The sequence below is a fragment of the Oryzias latipes genome, chromosome 22 (assembly GCF_002234675.1).
Source record: "Oryzias latipes chromosome 22, ASM223467v1".
Classification (NCBI taxonomy): domain Eukaryota; kingdom Metazoa; phylum Chordata; class Actinopteri; order Beloniformes; family Adrianichthyidae; genus Oryzias; species Oryzias latipes.
In genome coordinates, this window is record NC_019880.2 from 24,940,212 (window position 1) to 24,961,715 (window position 21,504).

General features: G+C 39.9%; 1 protein-coding gene across 3 annotated transcripts in view; it reads right to left on the reverse strand.

The window, feature by feature from the left end:
* Nucleotides 1-2,022: 2,022 nt before the first annotated feature.
* The window catches only part of LOC101156458 (apolipoprotein B-100), a 36,340-nt gene continuing 16,858 nt past the window's right edge, over nucleotides 2,023-21,504 (reverse strand). Inside the window, exons 18-30 of one of the 3 annotated variants that reach the window (XM_020699653.2) lie at nucleotides 21,283-21,465; nucleotides 21,062-21,198; nucleotides 20,481-20,691; nucleotides 20,234-20,406; nucleotides 19,969-20,144; nucleotides 16,300-16,421; nucleotides 15,815-16,188; nucleotides 11,435-15,651; nucleotides 8,119-11,353; nucleotides 7,903-8,014; nucleotides 4,237-4,275; nucleotides 3,947-4,133; nucleotides 2,023-3,805 (exon numbers count right to left, since the gene is read on the reverse strand). In XM_020699653.2, the coding sequence (XP_020555312.1) occupies nucleotides 2,621-3,805; nucleotides 3,947-4,133; nucleotides 4,237-4,275; nucleotides 7,903-8,014; nucleotides 8,119-11,353; nucleotides 11,435-15,651; nucleotides 15,815-16,188; nucleotides 16,300-16,421; nucleotides 19,969-20,144; nucleotides 20,234-20,406; nucleotides 20,481-20,691; nucleotides 21,062-21,198; nucleotides 21,283-21,465 (10,351 nt within the window). In that variant the 3' untranslated portion in view covers nucleotides 2,023-2,620. Of the gene's footprint in view, nucleotides 3,806-3,946; nucleotides 4,134-4,236; nucleotides 4,276-7,902; nucleotides 8,015-8,118; nucleotides 15,652-15,814; nucleotides 16,189-16,299; nucleotides 16,422-19,968; nucleotides 20,145-20,233; nucleotides 20,407-20,480; nucleotides 20,692-21,061; nucleotides 21,199-21,282; nucleotides 21,466-21,504 lie in introns of all 3 variants that reach the window. The other 2 variants (XM_011492427.3, XM_011492426.3) reach the window with 2 other exon arrangements.

Below are 21,504 nucleotides of genomic sequence, written 5' to 3' on the forward strand. Positions count from 1 at the left end.
AGATTCCTATTGGTTGGCTAAATCTGATGCGTTCATGAACATTGGAAATTTGCATGTTCTTGTTCCACCTGATTTGAAACCGTTTTAGATGTTGAACGCTCATGAGTTTGTATTTGTGAAGAATGTGACAACGGTGGTAAAATCGAGGTTTCTTCTCCAGGACCTTCAGAGCTCTTTTGTAGCAAGATTCAAGAGGTCTAAGAACAAGTACTGATACAATAGTTTATGTGGGAGAAAATCAATGAGTGTACATTTACATTTACTTTATCTGTCAACAATGACCAGCTGGTGTTTTTAAAATTATGTAAATTATAATTTACAGTTATTACAATGTTTTTAATGAGCTTTTAAATAGAGAGTTTTGAATCCAAACTCTGTAGGAAACTGTTCAAACTTTTACATTTTATTTTGATTTTGTAAACTAAAAGATAAATATAGATCCAGGGGGGTATTCCAGAAAGCAGGTTATGCTAGCTCCCACGGTAAGTTTGAGGCTAAGGAAGTGGATAACCTCAACTTTGTTAAGTCAGTTTAAAAATAACACATAGTTTTCAGACAGTTATTTTACTTTCATTAAAATAATTCAATCAAGTAGGTGTAACTTTGGTGCTGCTGTTAGATCGGCACCGCAAGGGATTGTGGGATACCATTCCATTTGCCTGTCTGTGATTTGGGTTTAAGTGTGGCTTTTTGACCAAATGTGTTTAGTTGTTTAGCTGTTTTACTGGGTTTTGTTGAGTTATTTTGTCCTACTTTGCTAAAGTCTCTGCACCATGAGTGAGAGTAAAGGAGAGGATGATGAGTTTATAGCACCCCTACCAGCTGTTACTGCAGTGATGACAATGGAAAACTCTTTAAAGAATTTATGCACTCCGTGCATTTTTTTGCCAACCTTTTTATTATAATAAAAATGAGCATATCTGCCGGCTCAAATTTAGACATATGAGAGTTCAAGAAATATAATTAATTAAGATGGAAAATATATTAATTGAATTGGAGTAATATGACATTTAGTTAGATAAATACGGAAATTTGTGTTGTGTAAACAATTATTGAGTTTTATAGACGTAAGAAATTAGGTTGAATAAATTTAACTCAATTATTTGTTACCAATAGAAGTAATTCATTTAAGGTGGCAAAATTGGATAAGTTACATAAATATATTTATGCGTCACAAGGAAATTGGAAACAAGATCAAAAACTCGTGTGTTTACTTTGTCTGTTCTTCTACTACAAGCAGGAACTCTTTCTTCTGATGATGCAGCTGTACTACTTTTTTGATAGACGCATAATCTTCATACACCATCAATTAAAACCTCAGACTCCGTCTCACTGAAGTGAAGCGCTTTTTTTTTTTTTTTCTCCAAGCGTTTCCATGGTGACTCCAGAAATCGGCGATCTATTGAGAATGTCTTTATGTACTTGCTGTGCACGAGCATTAACCCAGGGTTACCAAGTTGAGCGTAATTACGCCAACTCATATCCGGTCTTTTGGAACCGACATACCCAGAGTAAGCAAGTTCAGGCGGATTTCAGCCAGAGTTCAGGATTAAAGTCAGGCTAGTTTAAACATGCTTCCTGGAATACCCCCCAGGAAAGCAGCATGAAGCTTGGTAACCACATGGGTGCCTGGTACTGAGATAATCATCTGGGTCCACGGTTTCCATGGATTTCGGGGGGGAATACTAGGTACAGACCCACTTCAATCAAAATTGTGTTTTGAGTGTTTTTAACATGTTCATGTGGAATTGCATTTCTGGGTATTTCTTTATTCAAATCATTGTGAATCAGGAGCAAACAACAAAATGCAGTTTGAAAAGAAACCTTTTTTTTTTTTAAACTTTATTTTTATGGAGTGTTTTCCAGTTGTCAGTGTTTACAGACATGGGTCAGCAACTACAACAAATAAAAAATAAAAAACAGTACACCATAATTGGGCTGTTATCTTTATGTTTGTTTTTTTCAAAATTATCTGAGAATCTTGGAGGTTTTCCACACATTGGCACCATTTTTTCTTTCCACTTTTTTTTTTTTGGGGGGGGGGGGGTTGTCTAACTTTAGTTTAGTGGAAATGACAATTTTTCCATTGAGTTAGTGGTCTATATGATCTTCATCCAGTCATCCTTTCCAGGGGGGAGTTTTGTTTTTTACTTGTCCTGTCCAACAGTTGAGCAGACAGCCTCTGTTTTTTTAAATTAACCTCCGTTTCATTTCATTTAACCAAGAGAAAATGTCAGAGCCTACAAACCTAAGTAACGAAGTAACAAGGGTTTTCTATAGTCCAGTAATTGTAAATAATTACTGAAAATTGCACTGTAATTTGTTAATTCCTCTGTTACTGACAACAGTAATTAAATAACAGTAATTTGTTACTTTGTAATCCGTTACCCCCATACTGGGTGAGGCAACATCAGGGGAATTTTCACACATTCTACACTGATGTTCAATGAAAATGAGACAAGCAGAAACGTTTCAAATCTTTAATTAAGCTCCAATACTTTGAAACTGATCAAATCCTCAAACCTTTCCTCAGTCGGTGAGGATTTACATGAATTTCACAGGAAAAGACATTTTCTTCACTCACTGTACATCCACACCCTTTTGTTCAGTCTCAATTGCTTCACAGCCTCATGGGAACGGGCCATTCATGGAAGGATTTCCAAAGGAAAGGTAGCGGAATTTCAACGTCCGCCCTCTGGTTGCCCACTTTGAAATATGGGGCTGTGTTCTGGGAGAAACGTTTCATAACGTCCACACTCTCACCGAAGGCGTCAGATAGATTTGACTGCAGACTGCCGACAAACATCTCTGCGCCGCTGTTTATATTCTCCAAATTTACAGAATTATAGGCCTGGTTAATCCTGAGTTTGACTAGATCTTTGAACTCAGTTGTGCGTCTCTTTGCTCCCTGGATGTGTCGTCTGGAAGTTTGTAGGACTTCTGCATGAATGACGTCAGCCTGGGAACTGATTTTAGATTTTTCATCTTTTAGGTAGACGAGGAGTTGGTCAGTGTTTTTGGCTAAAAGCTGAAGGACGCCGTTAAGTGTCTTGGAAAGAAAAAGCATAATTTTGCTACTAAAGTCCTTTATCTGATTATATGCAGACACAGCAATAGAGGTTAGTTTATCCATGACCTCTTCTCCATTGACAACCACCTCAGTTGCAGGAAGGGAAACGTTAGTGTTCTTTATGTATGCTGAAGTCTTCTCCATGAGACTGGTAAGCCACTGGATCCCACTGTCCACAGCTCTTGACACATACAGATGAGTTCTCTGGAACATCTCAGTGACGGACATCTCCGTTTCTGATCCAGGCAATGAAAATTTTTGTTGACTCAAAAACAGTCTGACGGCATCCAGCAAGGCTTTTGTCCTTCTTTGCATGTTTTTCATGGCTTCGTCAGCCATCATGATCAGTTTGGCTCTAATTTCCTGAACATCGATGGACATCAAGCTGTCAGAAGCCGCTCTAAACAGAGATTCACCCTTTTCAGAGACTTCCTCCACCAAACCCTGCAGCTCGGTCAGAAACTCTAAAACCTTCCGAAATGCTGTCTCCATAAGACTGGAGATGGCATTTTTCAGCTTCATGCCTCCGCGGTTCAGGTCAAAGCCAAAATGTGCTGTGTGATACTTGTTGATGAACTTGAGAACAGCATCTGTCATTGCAGGAATCTTTCTCTTGAAGCCTTCAGTCGCATCATTGAAGAAGTCCAAATTCCAAGCTGTCTGCAGGACTAATTTGTCTGAGTTCCTCAGAAGAACCTTGGCACTAAAAACATTGGTGTCTTTATCAGAAGAGGACTGCAGGCAAGAGAGAAACACTTTGATTAAACATTTCCAATCAGCACCAGCGCTCTCCTGTTAGATTAGCTCTTTTCTGTTGACTTTAACCCCTTCTGTGTTTTACACACAAGCAGATTTGGAGCAGAAAGGAAGCCTCACCAGGTAGCGGCTGAACAATTTTCCATGAAGCTGAGATGGTGACCTCCGCTGAAGATTCAGTCCAAGAAAACCGGCCGATGGAGACGAAGCAGATGCAGTGAGGCCGTCTTTCCGTGAAGCAAAACGAAAGCTCACATCAGCAAATGTGCGGCTGGTGACGTCAACGCTGAGAGTGTGTCGGGAGTCCCTGTGAGACAAAAATGAGCGGAAAACCTCGCTTTACATTTAACTGAAGCATTTTTTAGCTCTGTAAAGGATAAGGAAAACTTCCAGAACTAAAATGAACTTACTGAGCCACAGCATCACCTCGAGATATTTGACGCTTTGCTCTAAAACAGGAAAAGACGGGTTTGTGTTGAAGATCAACTCCTTATTTGACACAAACTCAAAACAGTCAGTTATCCTGTTATCCCAGACTGCGGAATGAAACATCTGCCCTGTGCATCTTAATGAGAGTAAATCACAGAGATCACCTCATGCGATGCTTAATGAGCCTACAAGTTCATCCGGACCACTCACTGTTTAAATTACATATGTTTATCTTCTTACAAGCATTTTTATAGCACTTTAAAGAAATACATTCCTTCCCTGATTTGATTTGTCACATTAAAATTAATTTTTTTTTACATTTATAACTAGTTTTAATCTTTACTCTTCTGTTGTACACTGAAAAAACTTTTGTAATTTGAATAAAGTTAGGTCCTTAAAAAATGTTCAAGTTGTAAAGCATTGACCACGGCTAGAAATAATCATTAGGGCTTTGATGAAAAAGTTGATGCTTTAAAGAAAGATCAGAAGTGACTTTAGTTAAAATAACATTACATTTCTGTAATATTATAAAACCTGACACAAAACGACACTTTCAGTTAGTAGCAGTGTTTTTTTTAATGACAGAATAATCATCAACTGAAACTCTATTGATGAAGGGAATTACTGTTTTTCTCTCAAATCCATAAATAATTTTTTTACAGATATGTTTGGCTAGTAGAAATCTTATTCGGATGGTAGACTTTGGATATTACCGGCCACCCCAGCTAGTAACCAAAAAAGTTCATTTAGAGCCCCGGTTGTGCTGCTTTTCTTTTTATGAGAATTTACTTATTTAACATCTAATAACATTTTGAAATTCCCAACAAAGACTTTTCTTTTTTAAAATAAGGAACTATCAATCTCGGTCTGTGAATACATCACAACCACCCTGTAGGAAGTTAATTTCTCTGAACTGTATCTGCAATCTTAACAGCTCATCCCAACAGATCTCTGTTTAACTGTTTCATTTCCAAAAGCAGAGGTAATCCTAAGGTACTATTTAACACCATTAGTGATAGTGTTATGCCCAGTCCACCTGCCGTTCCCATCTATTCAAATAATGATTGTGAAAAGTTTTGATCATTTTTTACTGACAAAGTCAGATCTTTGAGAAGCTCTCCGTGTCAGTCAGCTGGTTCTGGTTCTGTTCCTAGTCCACCTTGGCCTGTGATTTTAGCCACGTTTTCACCTGTTTCTCTCCCTGAGCTAGTCAGATTAGTCAGCACAATGAAGTCATCCTTTTGCTCTCTCGACGTGCTGCCAGCATCTCTGCTCAAAGATGTCTTCCTTTTTAAGAAAGGAAGCTGTCGTCCTTCCTCTCTCTTTAAAAAACCTGGGCTTGTCCCCTCCCTCTAGAGCAGTTATAGACCTATTTCTAATCTTCCATTCCTGTCCAAAATTGCTTATTTACAACTGTAAGTAAGCAGTTTGCCATGACTGTACAACGTCATGGCATACTTGGTCAGTTTCAGTCAGGTTTTCACAAAGCTCACTCCACTGAAACAGCCCTTCTCAGAGTCACTAATGACATCCTGATGCAGAGTGATGCAGGAAAATGCTCTGTGCTACTGCTACTGGACTTGACCCCAGCCTTTTACACTGTTGACCATTACATCTTCTTGGTTGAAAAACTGGGTTGGGGTATCCGCATCCGCATTCGCTTTAAACTGGTTCTAAACTGGATCTAACTGCTAGATAATTTTCTGTTGTATTTTTCAAAGTTTAATTCCTCGCTTGTGGTTTGTGGTGTGCCACAAGGCTTAGTTTTGGGACCTTTACTGTTCATTTTATATCTGCTGCCTTTGTAGCATATTTAAGTTCTTTTCATGATATTTCCATTGTTTTTATGCTGATGATGTTCAGCTTTATGTGTCTTTAAAACACCAGGATGTTTTTAAAATTGCAGATTTTACACAGGTGTCTGGATTCAGTCAAGAGTTAGATGAATAAAAACTTTCTCCGACGAAATAAAGCCAAAGATGAGGTCCTAGTCTGCGCTCCCCCATATAGTCCAGCGGCTTGGTCCACTTCCTTCCTTTATTAAGCCCTCTATCAGGAACCTCGGGGTAACTTTCTCACAGACATGGTAATAGGTTTAGGGGCTGTCATCTGGACTTAGTTTTTAAAGTTAGAAGAATTGACGAAGCCTCTTGGATAAGAGGTGAAACATCTTCTAACTTTAAAAACTAAGTCCAGATGACAGTCCCTAAACCTGCTACTATGATGGAATCAACCTGGATGAATGAGAGTCTTCATAGACATATTTCACACAGACAGACCACAGGTGGTGGAAAACAAGGTCTCTGCAGAGTTGACAGTCAACAGCACAGGGCTGCTGCCTCAGTCCAAAGCTCTTCTCTCTGTAAACATACTTCCCAGCTGCAATCAGCATGCTAGCACAGGACATAGGAGAGGGTAGACTGGACTGGAGTGAACTGAACTAACTACCACAATGGGTCAAACACATGACAAAAGTGTAATAATGAAAAGGTTGGGACGCTGCAATATTTTATATTTTATGCTTTATATTTCATAATTTTGTATTTTTAGTTTATATTTGTATCTTTTAGTCTACTCCTCTCTTTCTCCAATTTTGTTCCTCATCTTATTTATGAACCTTATTAGTTTTGTTATTTTGTTGCCCTTCTGTAATTACCCTGACTTGCAGTGGCTCCATCCCTCTGGAACTCCCTTCCACTCAGCCTCAGATCTGTAGACTCAGTGTTTTCTTTTAAAAAGCAGCAAAAAACATATCTTTTTAAAATTGCTTTTTCTGAATTCTTCTTTTATTATTCTGTGTTTTACCGTGAAGCACTTTGTGATTTTTTATCTCGAAAGGTGGGTGTGATATGAATAAAGTTTATTATTATTATATTATTGTAAACTGAGAGCGATATCTTTGGACTCTGCACTGTCTTCATCACAACAGACCATCGCAAAGTCCACATCTCGGCAGAAGCTGCATTGAACGGGCATTACAGCTATTCCTGGTTGAGAATCATGGAATCAAATTTGAAGGTGCTGGTTCACATCAAAGTTGTTGAACAGTCAGCTGCAAACGTTCTGCAAAAGTTGGAGATCATGCTAAACAGCAGAGATGAACTCTGAGGCTCTCGAAGATAAATCTTTAGTCCATGCTCTGAGAAACGATCCCCAAAACAGCTATGAATTGAATTTAAAGTATACCCGATGGACTTAAACTCTCAAGAGAAACTACTTCGACTTACTGCTGCCTGTGGAAACTGAGCTCCTGATGTGCTTGTAAAAAGATCCAATGCCCCCAAGAGTTTGTTATACTGTATACCCCATACTAAAACTAATTAAAAGGGTGAATTTTTTGTGTGTATCCTCAGCCAAATGTACAGCCAGACTATCCCGGTCTGAACACATCCTAAACAACAAACTGTAAAAGAATATCAAAACCACAGTTAGACATGGTTGAGGTTGTGTTATGATGTGGGGCTGCTTCACAGCTTCAGAATCTGTATGAATTATCCGACCTGATGGCATCACAAATTAAAATTCAAAGAAGGTTTTTAAGCAATTCAGTGTTTTCAACACATGAACCCAGCCATTAAAAATGTAGTAAGTAAGGGTAAAAACTATAAAATGTTTTTTTTTGTACCTTTATCATAAAATATTCTTACCTTAGCTTGTGCGCCAAAACGTGTTGCCAGTTGACATTTACATCATTGTGAATCAAGTTGCATATCCCGCTCAAAAACATTTGTCCATTATCGTATTTGAGATTAGCAGTGCCTGTGGACACATCAGCAGAATATTATGTATTTGGGGGAATTTTCAAAAAAGTATTTTATGCAGATATAGGCTTTCAGGTTAAGTGAATAGTGTGCTCGTCTCACCAGTAAGGCCATATTCCAAGAAGGCCATGGTTGAAGTGCAGGTTGAGTTGAGTGAAGCCACAAGATTAGGGTCCTTCATCTCCACACTGGCAGTAGTTGACACATTATAAATGGGTGAAGAAACCTTTAATGTAGCACTAAGAGCTCCAAAGACTGGGACAAGCACAGTTGTGGGCAGATGCAGAACCACTTCAGGGATTTTAATCTTTTGCTCGGGGATCATAATGGGGGGAACTTCCAAGTCTAGAATGTGACTGGTAATTTTGTTCATGCCTGCTGTGAGTTCTCCAGGAGACACTGTAATTTCATACTGTGGAATCTTAAATGAGAGGAAAGACGTTGTACGCTGCACATACTCTGTGTTGATGTCGTAACTGGGCACTGATATTACTGGCAAGCCGGGCAGGAAGATATCAAAAGCTTTGGTGGAGATCACTTTCGGGACATCAAAGTTTTTTGGATCCACCGTCAATTGCTCTACGTGTAAGTTGGTGAAAGGAACGTCAAAAGCTGGAAGTGAGACTGCAGGAGGAAGAGTGAAACGATCTGGCACAACAAGGTTTTCAGATCCCATATCTTCATTCTTGATGGACCTGGGGATATTTCTCATCCAAGAAGGCAGTGTGATGCTAATTTCAGGAATGCTGAAAGTAACACCATTTTCAAATACCTTAAATGGTATTTCATAACCATATTCATTCTTTGTGTAAACTATGCTAGATGAGTAGTTAAGAAACTGTCTAGTGTTTATATTTGTAACCTGATCAAATTTTAGCACATCCCACAGGGTTCTTTGATAAACCGGAAGCCTAACGGACTTTAAAAATGCCAGAGGACCCTCCACCATTCCAGTCAGGTCCAATCGTTGCTCAGATTCATCGTTGGAGATGGATAAATCACAAGCATGAACAAGTGATGTTAGCTGTTGCTTTCCACTCCAGGTGAAGGTCTGTTTCTCAGGACTGCAGGACAGGTTCATGCTGTGAATGAATCCAATGTCGCCAAAGTTACTAAACTGATCACCATCAGTGTTTATTGTGATCTTGAGAGTCGCCAAAGGGACAATGTCAAGTTCTCCCTTTCCAGTATGGTTTCCATTTGTGCTAAAAAACAGCAAGTCAACATTATTGTTGCTTTTATAATAGGCTGCTGCAAACACATGAATAAACGAAACCCCAACAACCAAATTGTTGTCCAACTCAAGAGAGAAAATGTTTCTGCTTAAACTTCGCTTTAGCTTCTCTTTTCTGTTGATGTTTACGTTCAAAGTTGTTGCTGCGGTTGAACTAAAGCCATTGATATTAATGTAGAAACTAGCTCTGTTTTCAAAATCTTTGTCAAAATTATACATGTCCATTATTGCTATGTCCGACTTCCCTTGGGTTGATGTCTCAAAAGACATGTGAGAGGGAAGTACATCCAGTTCCCACTTCATGTCAAAGTCCCCTTTGCCAGTAGACTCAACTAGCGGAATATAAAACATGTACCTTAGTTTCTTTTTGGAGGAAACATTTGGCTTGGTCTTAGTATTCCCTAGGAGTTCCTGATTAAACTCCAGTTGGAGGAAAGGGAAACTGATTTTAGCAGAGTTGGCTACTGAAGCTTCCAGGCTCTTCTTGGTGAGACTAAGAGCACATTCATGGTTTGCTTCAAAGTTATTGTGCTCCAAAGAGACAGTGCTTGCCACTTTCAACCCCCTCTTCCTTGTCAGGCTAGTGGTAGCATCAATCTTGCCATTCAAAATGTCAAACACAGATTTTGAGGAAGCTTCAAATTGAACAACAACATCTGATTGCTTAGAGATTGCTGCGTTGGCACTTAAAGTGACCATGTTAGATTTGAGGGAGAAGTCAAGGGTGATGTTTCCAAAAGATGGGATCGCAATGTTGTCTTGAATGCTTGGCAGAGTAAGACTGGGTAATTTGATTTCACCTAAAGTTTCTGGAACATGCACAACGGGGAATTTCAAGGTTGGCAATACAAGGGTGTATGATGGCACAGAGAAACCCAAGGCTGGAATTTTGAAGCTTGGCGTACTGACCTCTTTGGGAACAAAGTAGCTAAAGGCTGGCATCTCAGCCCTGAATGCAGAAACCTGAATATTTAGTATTGGTATGGTGTATCCAGGGACTCTGAAAATTCTTGGAGGCAGGCCAGAAGTATCAATCTTGTGTTTGATATACTGCGATTTAGCTTCGTTGTACGAATCTTTCAGAAGTGTGACAACTTTGTCTCTGCATACTTCAAATTGAGTCTGGATGATTTTGGCATTGTCACTGATAGCACTGTAGATTGGTTCTAGGTGCAACTCAAAGCTGTGTGTTTCAAGATTCTTGTTATATTGAACCTTCAGGTTTATGTCAAATGTCTGATGAGGAGTAATGAGTAGAGATTTTAGTACAGTATCTTCCCACAAAGAGAAATTTGTGATCTCTGGAGTTTTTGTTTCAAAGTAAGGTACTGACATCCTTGGAATGGAGAAAGGAAGAGTCATAAAATCCAAATTAGCTTCTCCATTAACCGAGGACTGAATGTAGACAACCAATTTAGTGTTCTCTGCTGTGAATTTGTGACTGTACTTGTACTGATTAAATCTCGCAGAAATAATGCTATAGACACCCTGTTTTTCAGAGGCAACTACAGTACCACAGTGATGGTGCAGGTCCACCTTACCAGACAGTTTTAGGGGGAAGAACATTTTTAAATTGAGCTTGTTTTTTACATCAAGAACGATCTCAAATGGATGAATCACAAAGTCCACCCCATTTGACATAGTTCCAATCAGATTTCCAATAAACTCAGTATCATGAGAGGCCGTCAGTGAAGCTGTCAGATTCCCAATATGGGCTTCTCCGTTTAAAGCAAAAACACTGTTTTTGATCACTGGACACTTGGTCTCACCCTTTGCTTCGACAATGATGTGACTGAAGAGGACAGATTCAGCATAAACGGAGTGTTTTGTCGTTATTGTCTGACAATGTGTCTCACCTGCAAATAAAAATTTTGCCGTGCTTAAATCAACACTGAATTCAACATGGCTGTTGTGAGTTCCTTCATCAGAATAACCTTGAATGGATCCCTTTCCATCACCACTGGTTTGACCAACCACTGTTATAGTGCCAGATTCCATTGTTGCTTTTATGTTTTGTTTCATGGACGCCTGGTTGGAAATTTTGATTGACGGGATGTCCAAGTAGTGGTTGTAAGTTGTGTTTATGACTGCATTGATTCCACTCTGTAATGAAAGAGCCACACTGTTGAAGGAGTCAGCTTTGTACATTTGGCTTGTGACTTTTGTGACAGTCGTGGCAGACACCTCTGCAGAGGAGCTTGTGAGTGTCAGATATCCTTTATGATCAACAGAGAAGGTCTTATGTGTTGCTTTCACTGTTTCCGTGAATTGAAGCTTCTTCATTCGAGGGGCTTCCAACCGAGTGGTGGCTTCCAAAGTGTACTCCAGTGCCTCAACAGAAGATTTGGCCTGAGAAGTAAAAGATGCAACAAACTGTGGATTTTTCAGAGAAGATGTTGCATTCTCAACTTTCCCTGTAGTTATTAGAGTGTAATGAGGAGAATTTATGCTAAATTCTCCATAAAGTTTCCCAAAAAATGGTATGCAAATGTCTTTTGATGTGTCGGGAAGTTTAATATCTGGAACAGGAAGCATTGTAATTTCAAAGTCTTGCTGTTTTAGTTTTGGGATGCTAATGCTTGGTATTTTTATTTCTGAAAGAGTTATTTCAGAAAGGGTTAGGTCTGGCAGTTTAAACAGATAAAGAACTTTAAGGTCTCCAAAGACTTGCTCTGGGTTGGGCATTTTTATCTCAAATTCTCTGAAGTGATCTATGATGGTAATGATCTTAATCTTGATCTCATCAAAGTCTATAGTAAAGGCAGGCACTGCATACAGACTGAGGATGGTGAATTTGGGAATTGATATTTGAGCTGGGATGCTGATCTCCTGCAGCTTGCCCAGCTTGATAGTTAATGCTGGTATGACGAGATCAGTGAGAGGAATCTTGAAAGTTGGAATGTCAATCTCCGCTCTTCTCAACTGTTCCAGTAGATTATTTGCTGCTTGCTTTGTCTGGTTGATGATCTCGTTATCACTGGTCATTTTTAAGATGTTTTCAAAGAGTTGATTAAACTGGACAGATATGTATCCAACTATATTGCTGTAGGATTCACTGGCTCTCTGAAGATACTTGTACATTTCCTCTCTGATATCCATATCTACAATCCTTTGCCTGGCATCCTCGAGCATGTCCTGCAGTTTCAGCTTTACGTCATTATAAAATGCAGTGTCAATAACATCTTTCAGTTTGTTCAGAGCATCCGCCACCTTTGTGTTTTTTACCTCTTCTAAATATGAGAAGACGGAGTTTTGGATTTCTCTGAAAAACTCTCTTAGAGCCTCAATCTTTTTCACAATCTCATATTTCTGAATCTCTTCATTGAGGTACTTTGTCGCTTCTGTAATCTTCCTGTTTGCCGCATCAACAAATTCGCTGTACTCAAATTCCTTCATTGACTTTATTATTGAAGAAATATGCTCATTGAGGTCATGGATGGATTTCTTTATGTTAAATTCTCTGAGCTGTTTTGTCACCGTGTACAAAAGGTCCATCAATTTATCATAAATAAATTCAATTCTGATAGATTTAATTGCTTCAACTATTGACTGCACTGTCTCTTCAAGTTTGAATTGTTCAACAAGGTTCACTGTCTGATCCATCAAATCTTTGCTAATCATATCAAGGTTGTACTTCACAAAGATATTCCTAAAGTAGGAGTAAATGGCGTTAAGCTTGTTGGGAACTTCATACTCATCAATCCAATTGACAATAACTTCATTCATGGATTCCATAAATTTCATGATTTCTGATGATGGGATTTGATATGAAAGTTGTCCAATGTAAGAAGGCCAGTCAAGCGAAAGTAGGTCATTTTTTAGATTTACTAAGAAAAGGCTGAGGTTAAAGTCTTCAATGTCCTGTTTCATCTGTGATAACTTCCCCCTGATTGCTTCTACAAGGCCGTATTTTGAATCAAGCTCTTGTAGGAATGCAGCACTGCTTAGCTTGAGCTTTTGCAGGTCAATTTGTTGGATGATATCTTCCATGAAAGCTAGCACTTTAACTAAAGATTCCTTTATTTTGTACCTGTCATCAAATGCTTCGAGTTGGTCTTTAGTATATGAAAGCACGTTTGATAGCTTTTCAGTTAGCTCCTCTGACTTGGCGTACTCCTCAATTGTAGAAATTAGATTTTGGACTTTAGTTGCAATGTCTATTATTGTGTTTTCAGTGTTCTGTTTCAAATTATTCATCCAAAGCTCCATGTCAGCCATTGTTATAGAAAAATCCTTTATCCAATAATCCAGTTTCTCCTTCACTTTATTCACTTTGTTCTCCAAGTCCATTGCCTGCAAGAAGCTTTTAACCTTTTTTGGTAATTGGTCTAAACTGGCTCTGTAGTCGGTGATTAACTTATTAACATCCAAATCTCTTATCATTTTTTGGAGGGATTCTAGGCCTTGTAAAATGGTGTTCTTGAGCCTCTCAAAAGCAACAGCAAAGTTTTGGGTGAATGGAATTTCAATGATATGACAGTCACTGTTCTTGTCGTACTTTAAAAATCCAGCCAAACTGAATTTTTCTCTTTCTCTTTTTGATTTCTTATGTTTGCTGATAATATCTGTTAGAATTACTTCTGAAAATTCTATTCCAAACTTTTCAGGATTGTTGTAGGCACTGATGCTCTGCTCAAAGACGTGGTTGTCCAGGTTGGAGATAACTTTCCAATCCATGGATTGGTCATTTGGAGACAGGAGACCTTCCAGTTTGCTAACTAAACTAGAGGAAGATTCGCCACGTGATAGACGGTGCATTGTTGATCCCTGGAAATCATGTGACATTGCAAGAACAAGTGGTGCAATTTTAACAAGCAGCTTGCTGGATGTCCTCCCATTGTGCTTCCCATGTAGATGTATTTCTCCTTCACCGTTGGCAAGAGCATCAATAGTCAGACTGAAGGGCAGGGCCATAGTGCGAATGGAAACATCAAAATGCAGAGGTTCAGAATTTAACCGGGCCTGACAGTTTGATATTGAAGCAAGTCCAGCAAATTCTGTCTCACAGAAGTGACTTAATTGGGTGTTCATCATGGTTCCAGATGTACTGTATTTCACAGAACCAGACAGATCATCATAGGTGAATGCATAAATGTGTTTTAGGTTGTTTTCTTCCCCATAGCCTCCCTTTACACTTCCACTGAGATCCAGCCTTAGTGGCTCAAGCTTCATATGGCCTTCATTGTACAAACTAAGGTCATAAAAAACAAGGTCATTGTTCATGTCAATCAATATAACAAACGGCTTTATATCAACTTTAGTATCTTCTTTATAGTAAATGTCGTCACAGATTGTGCTGTCCGATTTGGAACGAAGGGAGAGTTTCCACAGGCTAAGGGCCAGTGTGTGGCTGTGTTCTGTTCTCATTTGCCTCAAAGTTCCCTTGGCATTTCCAGTGAAGGTCAGAGTTCCTTTTCTCAGTTCAATTTTTATGTTGTTTGTTGTAGCTGCATCATAAGCATAGCCCTTGAGGTCACCATGGATAGTAGCCTCTGAAGCTGTGATTTTACCCTCAATGTTCACCTCTCCCCTGCCCTCTTCCGCCATGGCTTTAGTTGTGGATGACAGTGATGCTCCACTGTTGTCTAAAACACCATCAAAGACATTCTCCACTGTAACAGGACTGCACTGAATGCTATTCGTTCCTCCAAAGGTAAGGCCATCTCTTCCAATCTTCACAGATGCCTTATGGAATGCTCGGCCTGCATCAAAGATCAGGGAACCCTCTGATATCACTTCAAGTCCCTTTGAATCCAGGGATCCAGAAATGAGTGAATATATCCTACTTGAGTCATCATCTCCTTGTGATTCAATTCTGAGCATGGACATTTGTCTTGATATGCCAAGCTCAACTTGGTTGCTTAATGATTTACCCATGGCTGTGCCAACAGCGTTGCACTTTAGGATGAGTTGTGCATCTTTGTACTTTAGCTCTGCCACATGTTTGAAAGTGTCCCTCGCTGCGCTGGTTCTTGACACAAGGTTCAACTCAGCCTTAGCATAGACTCCTTGAATTGTGTTTTGAAATCCAATAAATGGTGAGTTAAAGCGAAACATTGACTCTCCTTGTCCCTCTCGGGCCAGTGGATGTATTTTGTAGTTGTGAGTGAAGGAGGTGTTGGTGTAGAGCGACCCAAGTTTAAGATGTCCCTCCACAGTACCATCTCCTGATACTTCATCTGAATTTAGAGTGGAAGTTGAATATGCGGAATAGGACAGAGAGGCGTTCAGGCCTAACGGACTAGAGGCCTTGATCCTGTAATCTGCATCCGCATTGAATTTGTTACCTACTCTGAAGGTTTCCACAGCACTGAAGCTCGAGTCAAAAAGGATGTGGCTAAAAGAAGTACTGAGCAGATATTTGAGGTTTTCATCAGCTCTCCCCAATAACATTCCAATTCCTTAAAGCAAATAGGGAAAAAGACACAATTAAAAAAAAGGCACAAATATCATAGATGTAGCTCTGTAGTTTCTGACTTCTCTTTTCCTATAACAGTTTTTGTTCCTAATCTCTCCTTTTCAGACCATTAAATTTGCTAAAACAATAGTAAACAAGATGTTTACCTTCAAGTTTGTAGGACAGCAGACTCAGTGGGGACTGAGCTATGGACTTGTACTTAACAACATAGCTGGGAATATCAACAGTTTTGTTGCCCATGGAGATCGAGCCATCCCAGTCATAAAGGTTGCTGTGGATCTTGATTGATACTTCGCCCAGACCGAAAAGAGGAGCGTTAAAATCCAATGAAGGTGGAATGGTGAATGTTGGAAGAAAATATGTTTTGGCTGGGATGTACAAGCCTATCGGCTTTAAATCTATAGCTGGCACAGACACAGACTTTGGAAGGTTCAAGACTTCTGACTTTTTGCCGCCAAACGGGAGATGAAAGGAGATGAACTTTGTGTCCTTGTTGAACTGATATCGGAACAGACTGTCACTGTTGACATAAAATACAATACATCATTAAAATTAAAAGTCATTAAATACAGTGAGCCTAGTAGCATTTCAGGCTAAATGAAGTTGCTTAAAAATACTTGAAAACACTTACACTTCCCAAAACAGTTTTTCAGGCAGAGCAGGCAAAGTAAGATCAGAGATGCTCCTCTTACTTCGAAGGCTTGCAAGTGACGGGAAGCGTGCTGTCAGTTTATCGAGCCAAATGTTACCTGCCTTTAGAGTGGCAGTAAAATAAATTCTAGTTAAAAAAAACAGTTTGAACTTTTCTTAAGCTGCATAGAACAGACATTGGAATAAGGCTGGGCAATAAAAGAGCTCACTGTTAATATGACACAGAGATAAGAAGATTATGGTGATGAAACTAGGGATAAGCAATATATCGGTGGTAGTATCGGTATCGACTGATCTTTGCATAATTTCAGTTTATCGGTATCGTTCCAATATAAAAAACATCTACCGATATTGTTCTGACTGTTTTCAGATTCACTTTATTTTTAAATGTATATTTGTTCCTAATAGATCCCTGCCACTGGGAAGCTTATGTTGGCAGTTACAGTCAGCAATGGAATGTTTACGGGAATATTTTATTCTTGATAGGTATACATGTTCTTCCTAATAGATCCCTGGCAATGAGGAGCTTATGGTTTACAGTTTTGTCTTCTTCTTTCTCTTTCGGCTTTTCCCATCAGGGGTCGCCACAGCGAATCATCCTTTTCCACCTCACTCTATCATGAACATCTTCTACCCTAACGTTAGCCAACTTCATGTCCTCTGTTAAGACATCCATATATCTCCTCTTTGGCCGTCCTCTTGCCCTCCGGCCAGGCAGCTCCATCTCCAACATCCTTCTACCAATATATCCACTATCCCTCCTCTGAACATGTCCAAACCATCTCAGTCTGGCTTCTCTGACTTTGTCGCTAACACAGGCAACATGAGCCATCCCTCTGATGTACTCGTTCCTTATCCTGTCTAACCTGGTCACTCCTAAGGAGAACCTCAACATCTTCATCTCTGCTACCTCCATCTCAGCCTCTTGTCTCTGTCTCACTGCTACCGTCTCTAACCCATAGAGCAGAGCTGGTCTCACCACTGTCTTGTACACCTTTCCTTTGAGTCTTGCTGGCACTCTTCTGTCACACAACACTCCTGACACTTTCCTCCAACCGCTCCAACCTGCCTGCACTCGCCTCTTCACCTCTTTTCCACAATCCCCATCACACTGAACTGTTGACCCCAAGTACTTAAACTCCTGCACCTTCTTTACCTCAGCCCCCTGTAACCTAACGCTTCTACCTTGATCCCTCTCGTTCAGACACATGTATTCTGTCTTACTACGACTGACCTTCATACCTCTTCTTTCCAGAGCAAACCTCCACCTCTCTAGCTGTTCCTCCACCTGCTCTCTACTCTCACTGCAAATTACAATGTCATCCGCAAACATCATTGTCCAGGGAGATTCCTGTCTTACCTCGTCTGTCAGCCTGTCCATCAGCATAGCAAACAAAAAAGGACTCAAAGCTGATCCTTGGTGTAGTCCCACCTCCACCTTGAACTCCTCTGTCTGACCTACAGCACATCTCACCACCGTCATACTTCTCTCATACATGTCCTGAACTACTCTGACATACTTCTCTGCCACTCCAGACGACCTCATACAGTACCACAGCTCCTCCCTCGGCACCCTGTCATACGCCTTCTCTAAATCTACGAACACACAATGCAGCTCCTTCTGACCTTCTCTGTACTTTTCCATCAACATTCTCAAAGCAAAAATGGCATCAGTGGTGCTCTTACGGGGCATGAAACCATACTGCTGCTCACAAATCTCCACCTTCTTCCTAAGCCTGGCTTCCACTACTCTTTCCCACAGCTTCATTGTGTGGCTCATCAACTTTATTCCTCTATAGTTGCTGCAGTTCTGCATGTCACCCTTGTTTTTAAAGATCGGGACCAGAACGCTTCTCCTCCATTCCTCAGGCATCTTCTCACTCTCTAAAATCCTATTGAACAACCTTGTTAGAAATTCCACTGCTGTCTCTCCTAGGCACTTCCATACCTCCACAGGTACGTCATCAGGACCAACGACCTTTCCGCTCTTCATCCTTTTCAGAGCCTTCCTAACCTCATCCTTTCCAATCTCTGCTACTTCCTGCTCCACAACAACCACATCTTCCTCCCTTCTTTCCCTGTCATTTTCCTCGTTCATCAGCTCCTCAAAATACTCCTTCCATCTTTTCTGTACACTCTCTTGGGTTGTTAGCACCTTTCCATCTCTGTCCTTAATCACCCTTATCTGTTGCACGTCCTTCCCATCTCTGTCTCTCTGTCTGGCTAGCCTGTACAAGTCCTTCTCTCCTTCCTTTGTGTCTAACCTGTCATAAAGCTCATCGTAAGCTTTCTGTTTGGCCTTTGCCACCTCTCTCTTCACTCTACGCTGCGCTTCCTTGTACTCCTGTCTACCTTCCTCAGTCCTTTCTACATCCCACTTCCTTTTAGCCAACCTCTTCCTCTGGACGCATTCCTGTACTTCCTCATTCCACCACCAAGTCTCTTTACCGTCTTTCCTCTTTCCAGATGACACACCTAGCACCTTCCTACCTGTTTCCCTGATAATCTCTGCTGTAGTTTCCCAGTCCTCTGGAAGCTCATCCTGACCACCCAGGACCTGCCTCAACTTCTGCCTAAATTCCTCACAAGTTTCTTCATTCTGTAGCTTCCACCACTTGGTCTTCTTTTCTGTTTTCCCTATCTTCTTCTTCCTGACCTCCAGAGTCATCTTACACACCACCATGCGGTGCTGTCTGGCTACACTCTCTCCTACCACCACTTTGCAGTCATTAACCTCTCTCAAATGACCTCGTCTACATAGGATGTAGTCCACCTGAGTACTCCTACCTCCACTTCTGTATGTCACTCTATGTTCCTCCTTATGGTTTACAGTTATGTCAAATTGTCTAAATGTTTTCAGATATATTTTCAACGCTTTAAAGTGATACTTGTTCCTTTGAGATCCCTTGCTGTATGTTAAAAAAGTCAAGCACAATGTGACTGAATAGCAAAAGTGAAGTTGTGCATTTCTACTAAGACACACAAAGGAAATGTAAACGTTGTGTTACTCCAGACATGCAAATAACGGTATCGGCAAATATCTGCTATTGGCCAAAGTTGCAGCGGAAATATCGGTTATTGGTATGCCCTGAAAAATTGTAAATGTTGTGATATTTACTTGATTTTTTTTGTGCATACACAACAATGAGAATGATTCAGCTCAATAAAACCTCTGATTCACTGAGCTGTGTTAGCTTGTTGATAGTTAGCTTTTCATGACTTTGAACCGAGGCAGCTGTGTCCTACAAACAATGATTCTGGTGGCAACATTAAAGGGTGGTGCGTTCAAAGTTCTTCCTCACCAACACCAGACTATCAAATCCAAAAGTCTGGAAACGTTTTAGTTCATACACTGAGAAGACTAGAAGAGTCTTGTTGATATACAAATTGAAATGTGGAAGGAATTGAGACAGGCATAGGTCATGAATTAAACAAATGCAAGTGACTAAAATTCTGTAAGGAAGCACCCTGTATGTCATGATCAAACTCTTCATTCGATGGCTCACAAAAATCAGGCAATTCTTGCTCAAGATTGTTTAATTTCAAAGAACAGTTGGTTTCTAGCATGAATCAACACAGCGTTATAATTTGATCTGGATTTAAAATTATCACAGTTTTTTTTCTTGACCAAAAACAGTTATGCATTTACCTCAATACCCTTGGTGATTATGTGCCGTAGTTTCATATCAGTCTTTGCTACCCTCTGGTCCAGGAGATCATCTACGTACTGCTGAAGCAGCTTGTGATGTTCTTTTGCGTTTGGTACAACTTTCTCTATCTCTGAATTAAGATGAGTTTTTAATTCCACTTCAAACTTATCCTCATCTGTAAAGACAACATCAAAGTATGTCCTTCCAAATACAGATCACTGAATCTGAATCAAATGTTTCCGTTTTACTGTGGACAACAGTTACCGTATCTCAGTGAAGTTTTCTGTTGGTAGGAAGTCCCAGCGAGGAGAGCAACTGTCTCAACGTCTAAGAGAACACTTTCATCCTTGTTCAGGAATGCCAGGACAGACCCATTGCTTTTCAGCGGGGGAATGTCCACATGGATCTGTACTAGGGCCTCTTTCAGAGTATCAAATCTACATTTAAAAGAATCTTGAGTTTTACAGGACAGATTTTGTCACTTTTCCCCATAACTGCATAACAGACATACCTTGCACGTCCAACAAATGTCAGCTGTGGGATGTTCTTGTTGGTGATGTCAATGGTGATCCCTCGAAGCTTATTTTCACCAGATTCACTGTCAGTTACTGCTAACTTTGTGACTGCTTCGACATCATAGTCGGGAATACGAAGCTCGGTTAAGATTAGGTTTTTATTATGATTGTACTTTAAAGATGCTGTGGCTTCCATTGGTTCTTCTCCTAGAAACAGCAAGAAGTAAGGTTAGATAAAACATGATAACCTTTTATTTGTAAGGACATTTCCACATTGCACACAGTTCAAATCAAATCAAATCAAACTTTATTTATAAAGCACTTTTCATATAAAAATATATCACAAAGTGCTTTAAATTAAAACACAACAACATATAAAAACAAGCATTGACGATTTAAAAATAAATAAAATAATAATTACTAAAAAATAAAGCAGCTCAGATATCATATCTGTGGTTATCTGTGAAACAACTGCTGCTCCAAATGTGAATCTATTTAAACATGATCAGGGTGTCCTAATGTCTTCCTTCTGAATGATGTGTCCCTGTAAAAGGATTTGAAAAGTTATCTTTCTTACTTGTACCTTCTGCTTTCAAGGTAAGCTTCAGGGACTCAACTTTATGTCGCCCTCTTTTACCCTCTCTTAGTGTTTCATCTGTGAAGGTAGCAGAGTACTCTGACACTTTTCCAGTTGGCTGGATTTCAACTGCAAATCTAAAGTGATGAGGAGACAAGTTTAAGCTAGTTTGGATTTCTTGTATTCTTTAAATAACCAGAATCTTGAACACTTATTCTTACCTCATGTCTCCATTCAGAGGGTAATACGGGGCTTGATTATCTGAAGAACCATTGGAGTAACGCACGATTGTGCAGATGTTTAACCCCCTTAAAAAGGGGTGACAGTCAGTTGAGTCTACACGATCCTCCAATAGGGATGGCACAACCTTTGTTTGACCAGAGGATATGGACAGTAGCTGGTTGCTACATGCAAACAAACCTAGTGTGAGATCCAATTTCAAA